At 45.3% G+C, this 18,036-nt stretch overlaps 1 protein-coding gene across 2 annotated transcripts in view; it reads right to left on the minus strand.

Moving 5' to 3' along the window:
- Positions 1–18,036, minus strand: part of MKLN1 (muskelin 1) — a 136,691-nt gene that overhangs the window by 36,093 nt on the left and 82,562 nt on the right. The window contains exons 4-6 of one of the 2 annotated variants that reach the window (XM_077264454.1): positions 17,084–17,172; positions 6,030–6,139; positions 3,221–3,413 (exon numbers count right to left, since the gene is read on the minus strand). In XM_077264454.1, coding sequence (XP_077120569.1) covers positions 3,221–3,413; positions 6,030–6,139; positions 17,084–17,172 — 392 coding nt within the window. Of the gene's footprint in view, positions 1–3,220; positions 3,417–6,029; positions 6,140–17,083; positions 17,173–18,036 lie in introns of those variants that run through there. The other variant, XM_077264455.1, reaches the window with a different exon arrangement.

Consider the following 18,036-nt stretch of genomic DNA (forward strand, 5'->3'; position numbering starts at 1 on the left):
CAACTTGAATACATGTGGGGATTCCCTAGCAACCAGGCAACCCCCACATGTACTCAGGCTGGCTAGCAGCTGTAAATCATGCAGCTGCATGGACAAAAACAATCTCAAAAGCACTAACAAATACTCGGAGACCACCCGAGCGTGCTCAGGAAAACCTGAGCAATGAGTACATTCGCTCATCAGTATCTGTAAGCCAAAAACCAGGAGGAGTGGAACAATCCGAGAAAAAGTATAATAGAAACACATCACTACTTCTGTATTTATCACCCACTACTGGTTTTGGCTTACAAATACTGGAGGTACATAACTCAAATACTCAATGTCTGCACTTGGCCTAAGAAGGACGTTCCAAGCAATATGGCTAAATAAAAACATCTCTGCTGCCAAAAAGTGAGAAATAGTGCAATGTCTTGGATAGTTCACAAAAACTTAAAGGTAACCTGTCACCAGAAGTAATGCGGTTCTCTGCAGATATGTGGTTAATCTGCAGGTTAATGCCCAAATGCAGGAGGAAGAAAAGGATCTTTAGTCTCCCCGCTAGAATTCGGCATTCAGTCATATGGGCGGGGGAGGTACTCCACTCTGAGCATACACAGAGCGGCCGCTGTAACTGACACTGGCTCTACATTGAGGCCAGCTGTCAGTCAGGGAAGGGGGAGTGCTTAAAGCTGCTGTTCTGTATATTCAGAGCGGTGACTGAAGCGGCACCGCCCCTGCCCCTATGACTAAATACCAAATGCTGGCGGGGAGAATAAAGATCATTTTCTCCCCGCTGCAGGTTAACAGCATTATTTCTGGTGACAGGTTCCCTTTAAGCGTGATCATTATACCATGAAAGGATTTGTGGCTGAGAGGACAGATGGGTTTGTGCAGATAAATGCATTATAAAAAAAAAAGTTTCTGCCAAATTAATTGGATTAAAGGGACTTATCACAGTATGACTGTTCAAACCAAGCACAGGCGCTCCCTGCTTTGGGGCAGGGCCAATCATTTACATTCACCTTCCCACCTGCTTGTTTTCACCATCTAGCGCCACACTTCTCTGGGTCTTTGAAGCCAAAGATGTCAAAGAAGATGGAGATAATTAGAAAACAAACAGGTGGGAAGGTATATTTAAACGATTGATGCAGCCATGAAGCATCGAGCGGCAGGACTTGGTATTTTACTGGCTGCTCTCTTAATGTCAGCACAGATTGACTGTTCAAACTATTACAAAGCGGTAAAACGGTATTTGAAGCTGCTGGTGCCTCTGGAGTTCATCAAAGCTCAAGGGGTAGGCTCCTCCAGAGGCTTGCAGTTGTGCCTTCGGCCACCCCTAAATAGTGCTCACAAGCAGAAATGATTGCATTGAGCCCAGACAAATAGGAGGCTAATTTAAAACCGCTTTACTAATGAGTACTGTGCAACCCTGGATGGTTCAGATGGACGGAGTAGTGGATGGCCACCATGTCCAAACAAGACATCGTCAGCAAGGAGGTGGAGTCATGTTTTGGGCTGGAATCATGAAGAGAGTTGGTAGGCTCCTTTACGGTCCCTGAAGCTGTGGAAATGACCTCTGCAATGTACCAGCTCCTTGAGAAAGCAGGGAACATATACACGCGAAACGCCCATTGTGGTTGGAATCGCCTGGTTTTGTGCACTGCACTTTCTCCTATAGGGTAAGAGGACCTGATGTTTGTTTTACTAAGCATACTGCTCTTTGAAATGCCGCACTGGGCATAGTCAATATACTTAGTCAATATGACCAGACAATTACTCAGCCCTTTGAGGGTCTTATATTGACCTGTGCTGCATAAATCTACTTCTTATACCAATCCACATTGATCGGTTCATGTTTACTATTTCTATGTACCTTACCTTATTGGAGTTAATTAGTATATTGTATTTTATGTCTGTCTGTATGTCCTTTTTGTAGCCTAAATTTTATGCTATTTGACTATTTATGGTTGAAATGAATACAATTAAAAATATTAAATTGTTAAACCAACATACACCACATTTTTCTCCAGGCTTGAATATTATGCATTGGAGTGTTTTGTTTTTTGTTTTTTTTTCTTATAAATGCGACTATTTGGCACCTTGTGGTGTATGGTCCTATTTGTCATTATGTTACTGTTTTTATTGTTTCTAAGGCTGGGTTCACATTGCGTTAAACCCGTCCGTTAGGCGGACTACGTTACACTGCGGCATAACGCGGTGTAACGCAGGCCGTTAACGCCGCCATTGAATCCAATGTCGGACGCATCGCTAGCGCATGCCCACAATGGGCGTGCGCTAGCCATGTGCCGTCATTGAGTGACAGACCCCGAGACGCGGTCTGCAGCGTTTCCGGGTCCGTCACCGCTAGTGCAGATAGAGCTAGCAGATGCTCTATCTGCGCTAGCGGGCTGCCATACCAGCACTTGCGTTAACAGCAGCCCGTTAACGTATGTGTTGAACGGGCTGCTGTTAACGCAATGTGAACCTGGCCTTAGGTATATAGAGTTTCTGACCAATTTCTTCCAAGGAACAAAAGAACCGTGTCATCTGTACCAATATAATCTTCATGAATGACAATGTAACATCTCAAGCTGCAAAGAATACCCGAGTCATTTGCTGCTATGGGTATAAAAAGGAGAGAAACTCGGTGTGTCCACCATCCTTCCCTGACCTCAATCCTATTGAGAACCTTTGGAGTATCCTCAAGAAAAAGAAAGATTCGAGGATGGGAGATAGTGCACATTAAGACAGCATCTCATAGGCTATTCTGGCATAGTGCAAAGACGTTCAAGCAGAAACTATCCAAAAACTTACGTTCAATGGATGAAAGAATTGTGAAGGTGATATCAAAGAAGGGTTCCTATATAGTGATGAGCGAGTATACTCGTTGCTCGGGTTTTCCCGAGCATGCTCGGGTGGTCTCCGAGTATTTGTGAGTGCTTGGAGATTTAGTTTTTGTCCACGCAGCTACATGATTTACGGCTGCTAGACAGCCTGAATACATGTGGGGATTCCCTCACAACCATTTCCTCGCAATACGAATACACCCGCGGCTGTTAGATCATCTGATCAGCGGTCATGTGCATCTGTCACGTATAGGGAAGCACGCAGGCTCTGCGCCAGAGCCCGCATCAAATGCAGGGACACGACATTGGACGTATATACATGTCCAAGGTTGTGAAGGGGTTAAACAAAATGCATAACAATGATAAATTAAGATGCAAACAAAAAGTGTTAATACCGTTTACAGCTTTTTCGATCAGTTCCTCGCTGCCATCAAAGTCTCCTTTCAGTACTAGTTTATCATGCAACTCTGTTAGCATTGGGTGTTCTAAAGCTATTCTGGTTTTCTTCTGTAAAGATTCAAAAGCTTCTGTGTAGTTGTGCTGGCGGAAGTGCTTCAGACAAAGGCGAATGGCTTCCTGTTCACGGTACTACTGGAACAAGGAGAAGAATGAGCAGATTTACTATAATACAAACACCACAAAAAAAAAAAAAAATAATCAGTCACCAGATAAGACCTATAAGCGTGCAGCAGAAAACTTGCATATGTTAAAATTACACAAGAAAACGATAAACCCACATTTTCTTCACCTAAATCTGCACTCAGAATCTCCATATAGGTTTCTGGCTGCCTTGACTGCATTTTTGATAAAGAAAAAACCACATTGTCCTTGCTATTAATAATACCTTAACACCAAAGGACTGCATTAAAATGAATGAGGTCGGGTGTCATAGAAAATATTAAAAATCTTTTGAAATCACTCATCTCTGCCTCCCTTCTTTCTCTTTTCACACAGATTTCCAGTAAGAAAACCGGAGCTGACTGTTTCCTAGACTTAGACAATAGACTAATACAAGTAGGAAATTGTATGTGGCTGAATAGTGAACCAGCTTATTAACATGCAAGAGCTCCTTTTAGGAGAAAGATCATGAGGATGTGTTTTGGTGTGTAGTTATAGTTTGGACAGGTAATTACCGTAATATTTACAATAGAAAGGAGAACTTTTCAAAAAGTTGGACAATAGGGAACTGTGTTTACACATAAATGGCAAAGTGGAAGTGTCTTTGTCCCAAGAAAATGCATTATGAATTCAAGTGACACTGTGGTTTCCTGCAGGGGTTATATTTACAATAGCTAGCCTAGACTGCCTCCAAAAGAAAATATGGAATATCAGAGTTTGTATAATATAGAATATAATATTGATCAGACATACATGTTCAGTGCCAGGGAGAACTAGGGAAGAAGATGCATATTTTCTCATAACTGTAACCCCTCCCTATAGGACACAAAATCGATAATGGGCAAACCACTGACAGCCACCATGTCAGTTTAGTGTCTGGGTAATCGTAAAATCCCAATAAAAAAATATGGTGGCAATCACAAACTTCTGTGATCATAGGGAGAGGACTTATCGCATAAGTTGGGATTTTCATAAAATCCTAAAGGGTTGAGGACATCCCACAACCAGGTCAACGTGAGATCATCAAGGTGGAAGTGCGTCGGTGAACTCGGGTGCTCATAAAAGATCAATGCAAACTATGATCTTGATTCTGTAGAGAAACACATCATATGCATGAATCCCCTTCACTGAACGGCCCCAAGCGAAGCGCTCTCCTTCGGCTACGATGACTTGCCTCTGCCAATAGCATAGTAAGTGCTTTTGTTAATCCCTTTTATTTTCTGTAACTGTATATTATGTAATGTTTTGTCCCCTTTATGAAAAATATACACAAGATTTTACAAACCCTGCTCCTTTTGGATTAAATATAAAACTTTTATAGTGCTGTTCCTTTTGTTCAGTAAACTGTGCCTCAAAGCCATATGCTTCCTACCACGTGTGTCAGTCAGCCTGTAAAAATCGACTGGTGGTAGCGAGTAGTCTGGTGTTATTGTGGAGTTAGCAGTGATCATACGGGGGTATATACATATTCCATGCATTGGAATCAAAGGTGTATATACCATATGCTCACTGCTAGTTTCCCAATAGCTGGCCTATTGGTGTTGATAGACTGAGGCCTCATTTGTTTATTGTTGGTCAATCATGTATTTGTCTGAACGATCGGGGACAGCAGAAAGCTGTTCAATACAAAGATCCCAGCAGGTGGTTATGTGTGACCTTCCCAGGCTGCAAATAATCTTGACATTGGGTCTATCCAAATTTGGGACCATACATTCAAAAACTGAAGTGGCATAGCTACCATAGCTCCAGTATCAATGGAAGCAATGCTACTAGTGTAAACAGAAACTTAACAGTTTGCATTATCAAAACAACAAGGATCAAAAATGGAAATGGAAAAAAAAAAAAAAAAAGGAAACAAGTAAATGATTACTTCCCTATTCATTATATGTGATCATGGAGAAAACTAGAACAACCGATATGTTAGGTCTCCAATGAATCCCAGGCTAAACCAACATGGCAGTTACGCAGACATTCAGAAAGCCCCTTGCCATCATGACAACCCATCGGCTGCACTTTAGACAGCAAGTGGGGAGAAGCCATCAGGGACCCACCTGTCAGACTAGTGGCTCGTTACTCTGACTTTTAAAGTATGTCTTTAAAGCATTCCAGAGTCAAGCTGGCTAAGATCAATCAGCTAGTACCGGATTCCACAGGCAGCGTTACAATCAGCTGTAAGGTTCACTTTAAGGGTATGTGCACATGTATTTCTTAGGGCTGCGTATTTTTCCGCAGCGGATTTCAGAAATCCGCAGGTAAAAAGGCACTGCGTTTTACCTGCTGATTTACCGCGGTTTTTATGTGGAATTTGTGCAGATTCCACCTGCGGATTTACACCTGCGGATTCCTATAGAGGAGCAGGTGTAAACCGCAGCGGAATCGGCAGAAAGAATTGACATGCTGCGGAATGTAACCCGCAGCGTTTCCGCACGTTTTTTCCACAGCATGGGCACTGCGGATTGCGTTTTCCATAGGTTTACATTGTACTGTAAACGCATGGAAAGCTGCTGCGGATCCGCAGCAAAATCCGCAACGTGTGCACATAGCCTAAGTCTGTTATCAAAGTCAAAGGTTCAAATGGACACCTACCTTGCTGTACCAATGCAGACATGGTTGTACCACCTCTGGATCATCAATGCCGTTGATTTCAACGTACCAAATACTAAAGTTAAAACTTGGACCCCATGACAACAGAGGCACTAAAACAAAACATAACAATAAGATTAGATAAAGAATTCTGACATGCCCTGTTTGGAAGCTGCAATTTAAGATTCTAAAACCATGAATAGTTTTGCTTGCAGCTGTTGTAAGAGGAGCTTACCGAATACATATAAACCTTCCGGAGGAGCAATATCGTACACACAGCTAGCTATACTATGTCAAAATTAAATATACAGTGAGTACGGAAAGTATTCAGAGCCCCTTTACATTTTTCACTGGTTTCATTGCAGCCATTTGGTAAATTCAAAAAAGTTCATTTTTTTCACATTAATGTACACCCTGCACCCCATCTTGACTGAAAACAAACGTAGAAATTATTGCAAATTTAATAAAGAAAAACTGAAATATCACGGTCACAAGTATTCAGACCCTTTGCTCAGACACTCATATCCAAGTCACATGCTGTCCATTTCCTTGTGATCCTCCTTGAGATGGTTCTACTCCTTCATTGGAGTCCAGCTGTGTTTATTTAAACTGATCGGACTTGATTTGGAAATGCACACACCTGTCTATATAAGGCCAGGTTCACATTGCGTTATGGCTGTACGTTAAACGGACTACGTTACACCGTGGCATAACGCGGTGTAACGTAGTCTGCTTTCAATGGCAGCAATGTCTGGACACATCGCTAGCGCACGCACACAATGGGCGTGCGCTAGGCGATGTGCCGTCATTGAGTGATTGAGTGACGGACCCGAGACGCGGGCTGCAGCGTTTCCGGGTCCGTCACTGCTAGCGCAGATGGAGCTAGCAGATGCTCCATCTGCGCTAGCGCTGTGCCAAAGTCGGCACTTGCGTTAGTGCAGTCCGTTAGCGTATGCAATGTGAACCTAGCCTAAGACCTCACAGCTCACAGTGCATGTCAGACCAAAATGAGAATCATGAGGTCAAAGAAACTGGAAACAGAATTTCTGCAGTACTTAAGGTTCCTAAGAGCACAGTGGTCTCCATAATCCTTAAATGGAAGAAGTGTGTGACCACCAGAACTCTTCCTAGACCTGGCCGTCCAGCCAAGCTGAGCAATCGTAGGACAAGAGCCTTGGTGAGAGAGGCAAAGAAGAACCCCAAGATCACTGTGGCTGAGCTCCAGAGATGCAGTAGGGAGATGGGAGAAAGTTCCACAAAGTCAACTATCACTGCAGCCCTCCACCAGTCAGGCCTTTAAGGCAGAGTGGCCCGACGGAAGCCTCTTCTCAGTACAAGACATATGAAAGCACACAATTTGCTAAAAAACACATGAAGGACTTCCCAGACTATAATAAATAAGATTCTCTGGTCTGATGAGATGAAGATAGACCTTTTTGGTGATAATTCTAAGCGGTATGTGTGGAGAAAACCAGGCACTGCTCAACACCTGCCCAATACAATTACAACAGTGAAACATGGTGGTGGCAGCATCATACTATGGGGGTGTTTTTAAGCTGCAGGGACAGGATGACTGGTTGTCATTGAAGGAAACATGAATGTGGCCAATTACAAAGATGAAAACCTCTTCCAGAGTGCTCTGGACCTCAGACTTGGGCGAAGGTTCACCTTACAACAAGACAATGACCATTAGCACACAGCTAAAACAACAAAAGGAGACGCTTCAGAACAACTCTGACCATTCTTGACTGGCCAAGCCAGAGCCCTGACAAACCCAATTGAGCCTCTCTAGAGACCTGAAAATCCACCAACATTCACCACCCAACCTGACGGAACTGGAGAGGATCTGCAAGGAGGAATGGCAGAGGATCCCCAAATCCAGGTGTGAAAAACTTGTTGCATCATTCCCAAGAAGGCACATGGCTGTACTAGCTCAAAAGGGTGCTTCTACTCAATGTAACAACTGCTGGCATCACGGCATGACCTCGCATTTCTCACACTATCTTACCCACTGCTCCAGGTCATGATGTGGTTTCTGTTTCTTGCCAGCTCCATGTTCTGTGTCTCTGCTCTCTGCATGCTTCATGGTTCTGTGTATAGAGGGGCGGCGCCTGAACTCTCTGGTTCTTATAGGAATCAGGTGCATCTGTCCAATCTGTTCCTGACCAATTAACAAGAGGCCTCCAGTATATAGTGCAGCTCCACCCAGTGTTCTGGGCCTGTGCAATGTGTTTGCTCAGTTAGTGTCTAGCTGCTGAGTTTGCCAGGCCTCGCTCTATGTTATTCCCTCGCTGGAGGCTCTACTCTGTATCCTTGCCTTTATCTTGTTGTCCGCCCTCCAGGAGGCAGAATATCCTGGGCCCTGTGTCTTTGTCCTTGTGTCTTGTTCCATTGCCTTGTCTGTACTTAGTCTTATCTCCGTCTCCTTGTCTGTGGCTTCCTTCCCTGCTGTGTCTTTCCTTGTGTTCTCAGTCTGCTTATGTTCTGCAGCTCCCCTCCGCATTCCTTGCGGTTCTGCTCCATTCATCTCTGCTCCGCTCCCGTTGCTGTAAGAATCTTTCTGCAGCTCCTCTCCGCATTCCTTGCGGTTCCGCTCCATTCATCTCTGCTCCGCTCCCGTTGCTGTAAGAATCTTTCTGCAGCTCCTCTCTGCATTCCTTGCGGTTCCGCTCCATTCATCTCTGCTCCCGTTGCTGTAGAATCTTTCTGCAGCTCCTCTCCGCATTCCTTGCGGTTCCGCTCCATTCATCTCTGCTCCGCTCCCGTTGCTGTAAGAATCTTTCTGCAGCTCCTCTCCGCATTCCTTGCGGTTCTGCTCCGTTCTTCTCTGCTCTGCTTTTATTGCTGCGCTATCTCTTGCTGTTCTACCGCTCCTATCCGCAGCCTTGAGGTTCTCTTCCAGTGTGACTAGGTCCCTACCTGTTCCTCCATACTACATTTCCGTACCTGCACCTCTAGTGTGAACAGGTCCCTACCCGTTTCTTCATAAACCACATCAACCAGTCCTGTGTTCTCTGCCGTGCCTTCCAGTCCTGTGTTTCCTGCCGTCCCTGCCAGCCCTGTGTTCCTGCCAGCCCTGTGTTCCTGCCAGCCCTGTGTTCCTGCCAGCCCTGTGTTCCTGCCAGCCCTGTGTTCCTGCCAGCCCTGTGTTCCTGCCAGCCCTGTGTTCCTGCCAGCCCTGTGTTCCTGCCAGCCCTGTGTTCCTGCCAGCCCTGTGTTCCTGCCAGCCCTGTGTTCCTGCCAGCCCTGTGTTCCTGCCAGCCCTGTGTTCCTGCCAGCCCTGTGTTCCTGCCAGCCCTGTGTTCCTGCCAGCCCTGTGTTCCTGCCAGCCCTGTGTTCCTGCCAGCCCTGTGTTCCTGCCAGCCCTGTGTTCCTGCCAGCCCTGTGATCTCTGCTAGCCCTGTGATCTCTGCTGTGTCTCTGCCAGCCCTGTCTCAGCCGTGCCAGCCTACTAGTCTGTGTCTCAGCTGTGCTCTTCTTTCAGTCCTGCCTGATGCCCGCACCAATCCTGGTATTCCTGTCTCCCAAGTGGGATCATCAGCCACAGCCAGACACCGCCCTGGAGTAGCACCTGGCAGCTGCCTGCTGCACAAGCCTGACCTCACCATCAGGGGCTCCAGTGAAAACCCAGGCAGCTGTCATAGTCACGCCCCTTCCAGGGTACTCTGGTTTGTGGCACAGTGGGGCCACATAAACCCCCAAGCTCACGCCTACCAGTCAGGGTGTGAGCGTGACACTCAATACTGAGCAAAAGGTCTGAATACTTTTGACCATGTGATGTTTCAGGTTTCTTTTTTTTTCATGCAAAGTGTACAGTAATGAGAAAAAAAAATGAACTTTTTTGAATTTACCAAATGGCTGCAATGAAACAGTGAAAAATTTAAAGGGGTCTGAATACTTTCCGTACCCACTGTACATCTGTATGTATACATCGGCTGAAAAAAGTAATGAACACCTACATTTCCTTATTAAATATATTTCTAAAGTTGCTATTGACAAGATATTCTCACCAGATGTCAGTAACAACCCATCCAATCCACACACAGAAAGCATTAAGCTACTTACGAGTAGCGGCATTTTTCGGAGGCCCATGACAGCACTACGAGAGAGGGGATCCGCCCTTCAGGAACAGGAAACCTACAGAGATACAAAAGGGCGGCACCTCTCCCTATGCATCAGTTGTATATTAGAGCCTGAGAGGACTACCGCGGTTAGTAGCACACAAATATTATATACAGTTTATATACAAAACTAATCCAATACAAATACCACACGTGAGATCTATATATATCTCATTATATACATTATAGGAAGTGCAACCCGCACGTGAATAGGGAGGGAACTAAGGGTGCTGTCATGGGCCTCCGAAAAATGCCGCTACCCGTAAGTAGCTTAATGCTTTATTCGGACTCCCATGACAGCACTACGAGAGAATTACAGAGATGTAACACTACCTTAGGGAGGGACTATAGCTTGCAGCACCCTTAACCCGAAGGTGAGATCAGAGGAGCACCCCAAGTCCAACCGATAGTGCTTGAAAAAGGTGGAAGGGGACGACCACGTAGCTGCCTTACATATCTGGTCGATTGATACTCCAGATCTTTCCGCCCAGGATGTAGCCATGGCCCTGGTGGAATGCGCCCTCAGATTCTGCGGAGCCGGGCCTCCACCTGCAGTATAAGCCAGAGAGATAGCCTCCCTAATCCACTTCGCTAGTGTGTACTTCGAAACTCTAAGCCCTTTCCTAGGACCTTGGAAGGATAAAAATAACGCATCCTCTCTCTTCCAAGCGTTAGTAACTGTGATATATTCTAACAGGCATCTCCTAACATCTAATGTATGGAGTAGTTCTTCCTTAGTGTTAGAGGGGTTAGGGAGGAATGATGGTAACACTATCTCCTGTGATCTGTGAAAATGTGAGGCCACTTTTGGCAAATAGGCTGGGTCCGGTCTGAGGACTACTCTGTCCTGAAGAAACTCTGTATAAGGGGAGAGTCTAGAGAGCGCCTGTATGTCCCCTACCCGACGAGCAGATGTTATCGCTACCAAGAATGCGGTCTTGAGGGACAATAATTTAACTGAAGCTGAATGTAAGGGCTCAAACGGTTCTCTAGTCAAGGCTGACAGGACTAGGTTGAGATCCCAAGGTACCGACCTGTTCTTGTGTATAGGTCTAGCTCTACTAGAAGCTTTTATAAACCTTGATACCCAATAATTATTAGCAATGTTACAAGAAAACAGGGCCCCCAGGGCTGAGACTTGTACTTTTAGCGTACTCGTAGATAGGTTTAGCTCTAACCCTTTCTGCAGGAATTCTAAAATTTGGTTAATTGGTAACCCTTCTTCGATTCTAAAATCTGAAGAAGCCAAGAACTTCCTCCAGGTTCTAGAGTAGATCTTTGTTGTTATATTTTTTCTACTCTTCATAAGGGTATCAATTAAGTTTGGGGAAAACCCTCTGTTTTTTAATAATGACCTCTCAAACACCATGCCGTCAAATGGAGCCCCTTCACCTGCGGATGGGTGATCGGACCTTGATGGAGTAAATTTGGAATGTCCGGGAGTACCCAGGGGTCTTCCACCGACATGGTCCTGAGACACGCGAACCAAGCTCTCTTGGGCCAGAAAGGGGCGACCAGTATGACCCTTGCTCGGTCCTCCCTTATCTTCCTGACCACAAGAGGTAATAGGCCCAGCGGGGGAAACGCATAAGCCAATCGGAAGTCCCATTTGATCAGGAAGGCGTCCACTGCCAACGGATTCTCCCTGGGATTCAGAGAACAGAATTTTTTTGTTTTTCTGTTGTCCCTGGTGGCAAACAGGTCCACGTCTGGATGACCCCACATGTGGACAATCTGACCGAAGATGTCTTTGTTCAGGGACCATTCCCCTTGTTTTAAGGTGTTGCGGCTTAGAAAGTCCGCTTTTATGTTTTCTTTCCCCTTTAAGTGCAGAGCAGTCAAAGATAGTAAATGGTTCTCTGCTGTCTGAAGAAGACGGTCCGCTACTCCCATCAGAGACTCGGAATGTGTTCCACCCTGGTGGTTTACGTAGGCTACTGCCACCTGGTTGTCGGAGAGGATCTTGACGTGGTGACCCTGTAGATACACGAGGAGTTCCTTAACTGCCAATTCAATAGCAATTAACTCTCTCTGATTAGAAGAGGCTGATGTTGGAGGGTCCCATAGCCCTTGAACTACGATGTCACCCATGTGTGCCCCCCATCCCGTAGGGCTGGCGTCAGTTGTTATTATACGAGTCACATGTGTTACCCAGGGAACTCCTGCCGATAGATTGTCTTCTGCTAGCCACCATCTGAGAGATGTAAGCACTACCGGACTTAACTCCACCTGACCTTGCAAGGACCCCTGTAAGGCTCTATCATTATCCAGAACCTCAAACTGTAAAGGTCTGGTATGGAATTGGGCCCAACGGACGGCAGGGATGCACGAAGTTAGGGATCCTAACAGTGACATAGCCTGTCTAAGGGTCATGGATGGTTTATTAATCGCCTTTAACACCTGTTGTTGAATGTGGAGCAATTTATCAGGCGGCAGAAAGCATTGTTGGGTTTCTGAATTTAATAACAGTCCGAGGAATCTCTGAATTTTTAGGGGCTGTAAATGGGATTTGTCATAATTAATAATCCAACCCAGACGTTCTAGTTTGACTATGGCTGTCTTTGCTTGTGAAAGGCAATGATCTGCTGAATTCCCCACAATAAGAAAATCATCCAGATAAGGTATTATGAGGATATTGGATTCCCGCAAATACACCATAACCTCAGCGACTACTTTAGTAAATACCCTAGGTGCTGCTGAAATGCCGAAGGGAAGGGCTCGATATTGAAAATGACGAACAATTCCCTCTATAGACACCGCCACCCTCAGGAACCTCTGGAAGTTCTCATGGATAGGTATATGATGGTATGCGTCCTTAAGATCTACAACTACCATAAAGCAGTGTTTGAACAACATCTTTATTGTAGAACCGATAGACTCCATTTTGAAGGTTTTATTAACCAGGAACTCATTAAGGGATCTAAGATTAATGATAGTTCTAAATGACTTATCTGGTTTTTGAATCAGAAATAAAGGAGAGTAGAACTCTCTTCCTTTTTCTGAATCTGGAATCTCAATCAGCACTTTTTTAAGACATAGATTCACGACTTCCGCTTCCAAAGCTGTCTGTTCCACAGTGGAGGAACGTAAGGGGGTTAGATTAAATTTATCACGAGGCCAATGGTTAAACTCCAGTCTCAGACAGTCTGATATAATGCCTCGGACCCAGTCACTATTAGTGATGTCAGACCATGCGGAAGAGAAGGCTGCCAATCTCCCTCCCACAGGGATTGCTAGTCATTGGTCTGACTTTTTACGTTCTTTTGAGGAACGGCGGAACATATAGCCCGTACCTCTCTTGCGTCTATCCTCCCATCTGAAATTATCTCTAGAGGGTGAGGACGCGCGTTTCCTTCCGCGACCAAACCTCCTCCTGTTGAAAGGGCGACGGTAAGATGCTGATGCCAGATTAGGGAACTTCTTCTTATCTCCTGCTTTTTCAAGCAAGTCGTCCAGAGTTGGTCCGAAGAGATATTCCCCTTTGCATGGGATAGCGCAGAGCTTGGATCTCGATTGGATGTCACCAGACCAACATTTTAACCATAAGGCTCTACGAGCCGCGTTGGAAAGACCTGCTGCTCTGGCCGCCATTCTGACGGAATCCAATGAAGCGTCCGACAGGAAGGCCGCAGCATCTTGTATTACTGGGAGCGTATTCAGGATTGTATTCCTGGACGCACCTTCCTTAAGTTGTGACTCCAACTGATCCAGCCAGACCATTAATGATCTGCCGGTACATGTTGCGGCCACCGCTGGTCTCAGAGATCCGGCCGCCATCTCCCAGGTACCTTTAAGGAAGGTGTCTGCCTTCCTATCAAGAGGATCTTTAAGGGTCCCCATATCCTCAAAGGGTAATGAGGCTTTTTTGGATGCTTTTGCCACCGCAGCATCTAGTTTAGGGGCCTTGTCCCAGGTATCAACGGCTGCATCGTCAAAGGGATACCTGCGTTTTAAAGCTGGAGGTAACGAGCCTTTCTTCTCCGGTTTCTTTCACTCTCGGAGAATTAAATCCTGAACTTTATCGATCACCGGAAAAGATCTACGTCTCTTCTGGTCTAATCCACTGAACATTATTTCCTGCCTGGAAGGTTGTGTTTTAGGCTCTTCCAGGCCCATCGTACCCCTGACCGATTTAACTAGTTTATCAACTCGGTCCAGCGGTAGACAAAATCGGCCAGAGTCCTCTTCCGATGACGAGGAAGAGGGAATAGAGCCATAGGAACCTTCCTCTTTTTCTTCCTCCGAAGACTCAGAGATTAAGGGAGTTTTAGGTTTTGAACTTCCCGCCTGAGATAGAGACCGCAGGGATTCCCTTACTTCCATACGGATCATCTCTTAAGTTAACCGTACTTGCAGATTCTTCCGCTACCTAGGGGAGGACAATAAGGTGATACCATCTATCCGACCTGATGTTCCTTAACCCCTACCACACCTGTAGACCTCACCGTCTGCTGTATACAGGGGGCACATAATTTTTTGGGATAAGAATCTGGTAAAGGGATTCCACATAGGGCGCACTCCTTATGTTTCGTCTTTGCATTTTTCTTCCCCTAGAATGACAAAGTATAAGGGGGCCCGCGTCACTGAGTGAACATTCACGTAGATCACTTACCAGCGCACGCCAAACAAAGGTACCGGAACACGAGGGGGTTCTTTCCCAGTTGAAGCTCTCGATCCCTGCTTGGACGAGCTTTTGCGGCTGGACTGGTCACTCCTGACATGCTCCTTCTCCAAGGGCTTCTGTCGCACATCCAGTAGCTGATGCTGCTGCTCACCATCACTTGCCATGATGGAAATGTGACCAAAAGCAGGGCTCTAAATCCGACACCTGCTTAAATCCCCCTGAGTTCCGGTCAGCAGGCTGCTTGGCGTCATCCCATTGGTTTCTGCTGACCAGACCGCAGCTGGGAGGTCAGCGGTAGTTAGTGAGGAATCCGGTGTCCAGGATCGATGGGCGCCGCCATCTTGGATAGACTGCGCATGCGCAGCCATCCAGTAACCCGGAAGCTCCTGCCGACTCCGCCCCCGGCGTCACAGCACTCCGGAAACGCTCCTGAGAGCGGTGCAGGACGCCGGAGATGTACAGCAGCGCTCCGGTCGGCGCCGCTCTCCTGACACCGCTGCACCGCCGCATGGACCAAGGGGGGCAGTTATACTTACCAACGCCGGTACCAAATGGAGATCAGGAATCCTCCGGACCCTGCTCCCTGCTGCAACACGCCACCGACGTGCAGTCCAGCCAGGACCACCGTGGCGTCTCCAGGGAGATCCGCACCGGCCGAGGTAGGAGACCCCCCCCCGCTACCAGATCCGGCCGGCCGGCCTGGGATCCATTACGAGGATTTTCATCTGTAGGATCCTGTCCCTCCAGGAACAGGAAACCAACTGATGCATAGGGAGAGGTGCCGCCCTTTTGTATCTCTGTAGGTTTCCTGTTCCTGAAGGGCGGATCCCCTCTCTCGTAGTGCTGTCATGGGAGTCCGAATAAATCAAACTATAGATATCCATAAATTAAGTTGCGTAATAATGAGAATTGACACAGGAAAAAAGTATTGAACACTTACTGAAACTTAATACTTCATACAAAAGCCTTTGTTGATGATCACAGGTTCAAGACACCTCCTGAATGGAGAAACTAGTCACACACATTACTCAGGTGGGATTTTTTTTCCCATTCCTCAACACAAACACTTAAAATCCTGAAGGTTCCGTGGGCTCCTTATGAACTCAGAGCTTTAGTTCCTTCCATAAGTTTTCTATTGGATTCAGGTCAAGTGATTGGCTGGGCCATCCAAGCAGCTTTATTTTCTTTCTCAAACAAATTGAGAGTTTCCTTCGATGTGTATTTTGTTTCTTGTTTTGTTGAAATGTTATTGTTGTCTGTCCTCCCTCATCCATCCTCCTCATTCGTAGAAAGCCGCAGATTTTTTTTTTTTTATTAAGAATGTCTTGGTACATTTGTCCATTCATCCATCAATTAAGTTTGCCACTGCCATGTACTAAAAAACTGCCCCATACCATGATGTTCCCACCTCCAAACTTCACTGTTTGTATGAGGTTTTCAGAGTTATAGACAGTGCCTTTTGACCTCCAAATTCTTAAAATTTTGGTCTCATCTGACCAGACTATATTCTTCAAGTATTTCACAAGCTCATCGTTGAGCAAACTAAACACGCTTGAACATGATTTTTGTTCAGCAATGGAGTCTTGCATGCACACAGGCTATGAAGGTAGTTTTCTTTGAAACAATTGTACAACCTCATTCCAGGTCTTTCTGTAGTTCTCCACAGGTGGTCCATGCTCTTTGACAACTCATCTGATAACTTCTCACGCCTCTTCTTCTCTTGCAGGGAGCACCTGGTTGGGGGCTGTTTATGGTGAAATGATGTTCTTTCCACTTCAGAAATATGGCCCCAACAGTGCTCACTGGAACCTTCAGTAGTTTAGAAATTCTTCTATAACCTACACCACGAGTATGTTTTGCTATAAGGTTGTGAATAACTTGAGACAGATCACGGGTTTTAACGATCAGGAGAGGTTTCTTGTGTGGCACCTTGGTAATGAGACTTTTTATAGGTCATCAGTGAAAAAATATCAGCTTTTTCAACTAAGTGGCAGGATTGCCTTCTCATGACTGATAGATTTCAGATGGTGTCATGGCTTATTTCACCTCAAATGTTCAATACTTCTTCCCTGTTTAATTTCTCATTATTACACAACTTATTTTATGGACATCTATGGTCTGATTTCTTTGCCTGTGTGGAGGGAATGGGTTGTTACTGACAGCTGGTGAGAATTTCATGTAAATAGCAACTTTAGAAATACATTTACTTAAAACATTGGTGATGTGTTAAAAACTTATTTCACCCGCTATCAAAATCAATTTATCAAGAAATGCAAATTTAAAAAAAAAATGACAGGATTCAAATGAAATACCTATTTTAATGAAACGGCACGGGAACATCTGCTCGTCAATTTTATGCTTCAATGTGAAGGTCTCCTTGTTATAATCATTCTTTAGGCCACTGAAATAGGAATTTTTTATATACACTGGGTTAGTGAAAGAATACAAGCCTAGAGATGGCATAATGTGGTGTTGAATTCAGTTATGGCTTTTGTAACTACTCATGTAACAATACTGTCTACAAAGCAAAGAGCAGGCAGAGTTGTCTGGAGGGACAAGTGGAGTCATCACTGCTTACTTCTGTACAGACTATGATGTAGTAACAACCAATGATGGGGAGTGACTTGGAGTCAAAGTCCAAAAAAACATTCATATAAAAATATAACCGCTTATTACAGAAAAAAAATTATGTATCACAAAAACATAATACAAATGTAGTGACTGCATAAGATGTCACAAAAATTCAGTCTCACACAGAAAAGTGTAGGGCATGAGTAAGTGGTAATGACCTAGTATCCCTATCAACAGGGTATGCCAAGAATCTAATGTCCATAATTTTAAGGATATAGACCTAGGGATAATAGATGACGTCAATCAGTAATGACCTATTGAGAGGTCTCATAGTATTATTAGGTGCATACTGCACGCATCGAGTGGTACCCGAAAAAGTAGACATAATGTAACTTATATTAATCCAGTAAAAGAATATATAAAGAAGCAAAAAATAAACCACGTAAGTGAAGAAGGTAAATGGGGGATTAAGTCATGATGCAGTCCCCCCAAGGAAGCCCACGCAAAAAGCATGTTGGGGCTACCTTTTCGTTGTGCTCTCTCACAATGGTAACTATGGAAGTAAAGACTTCTGGAAGAAGCAGTGCCCTGCCGGCGCCAGCGTCGGAGCAGAGAGCCCCCCATTGGGAGGAAGCGGCTCTACCCAGGAGCACTGCTCAACTGGTCTCTCCGGAGAGTCAGCCTTAGACCTTCT

The sequence above is a fragment of the Ranitomeya variabilis genome, chromosome 5 (genome assembly GCF_051348905.1).
Source record: "Ranitomeya variabilis isolate aRanVar5 chromosome 5, aRanVar5.hap1, whole genome shotgun sequence".
Lineage (NCBI taxonomy): Eukaryota > Metazoa > Chordata > Amphibia > Anura > Dendrobatidae > Ranitomeya > Ranitomeya variabilis.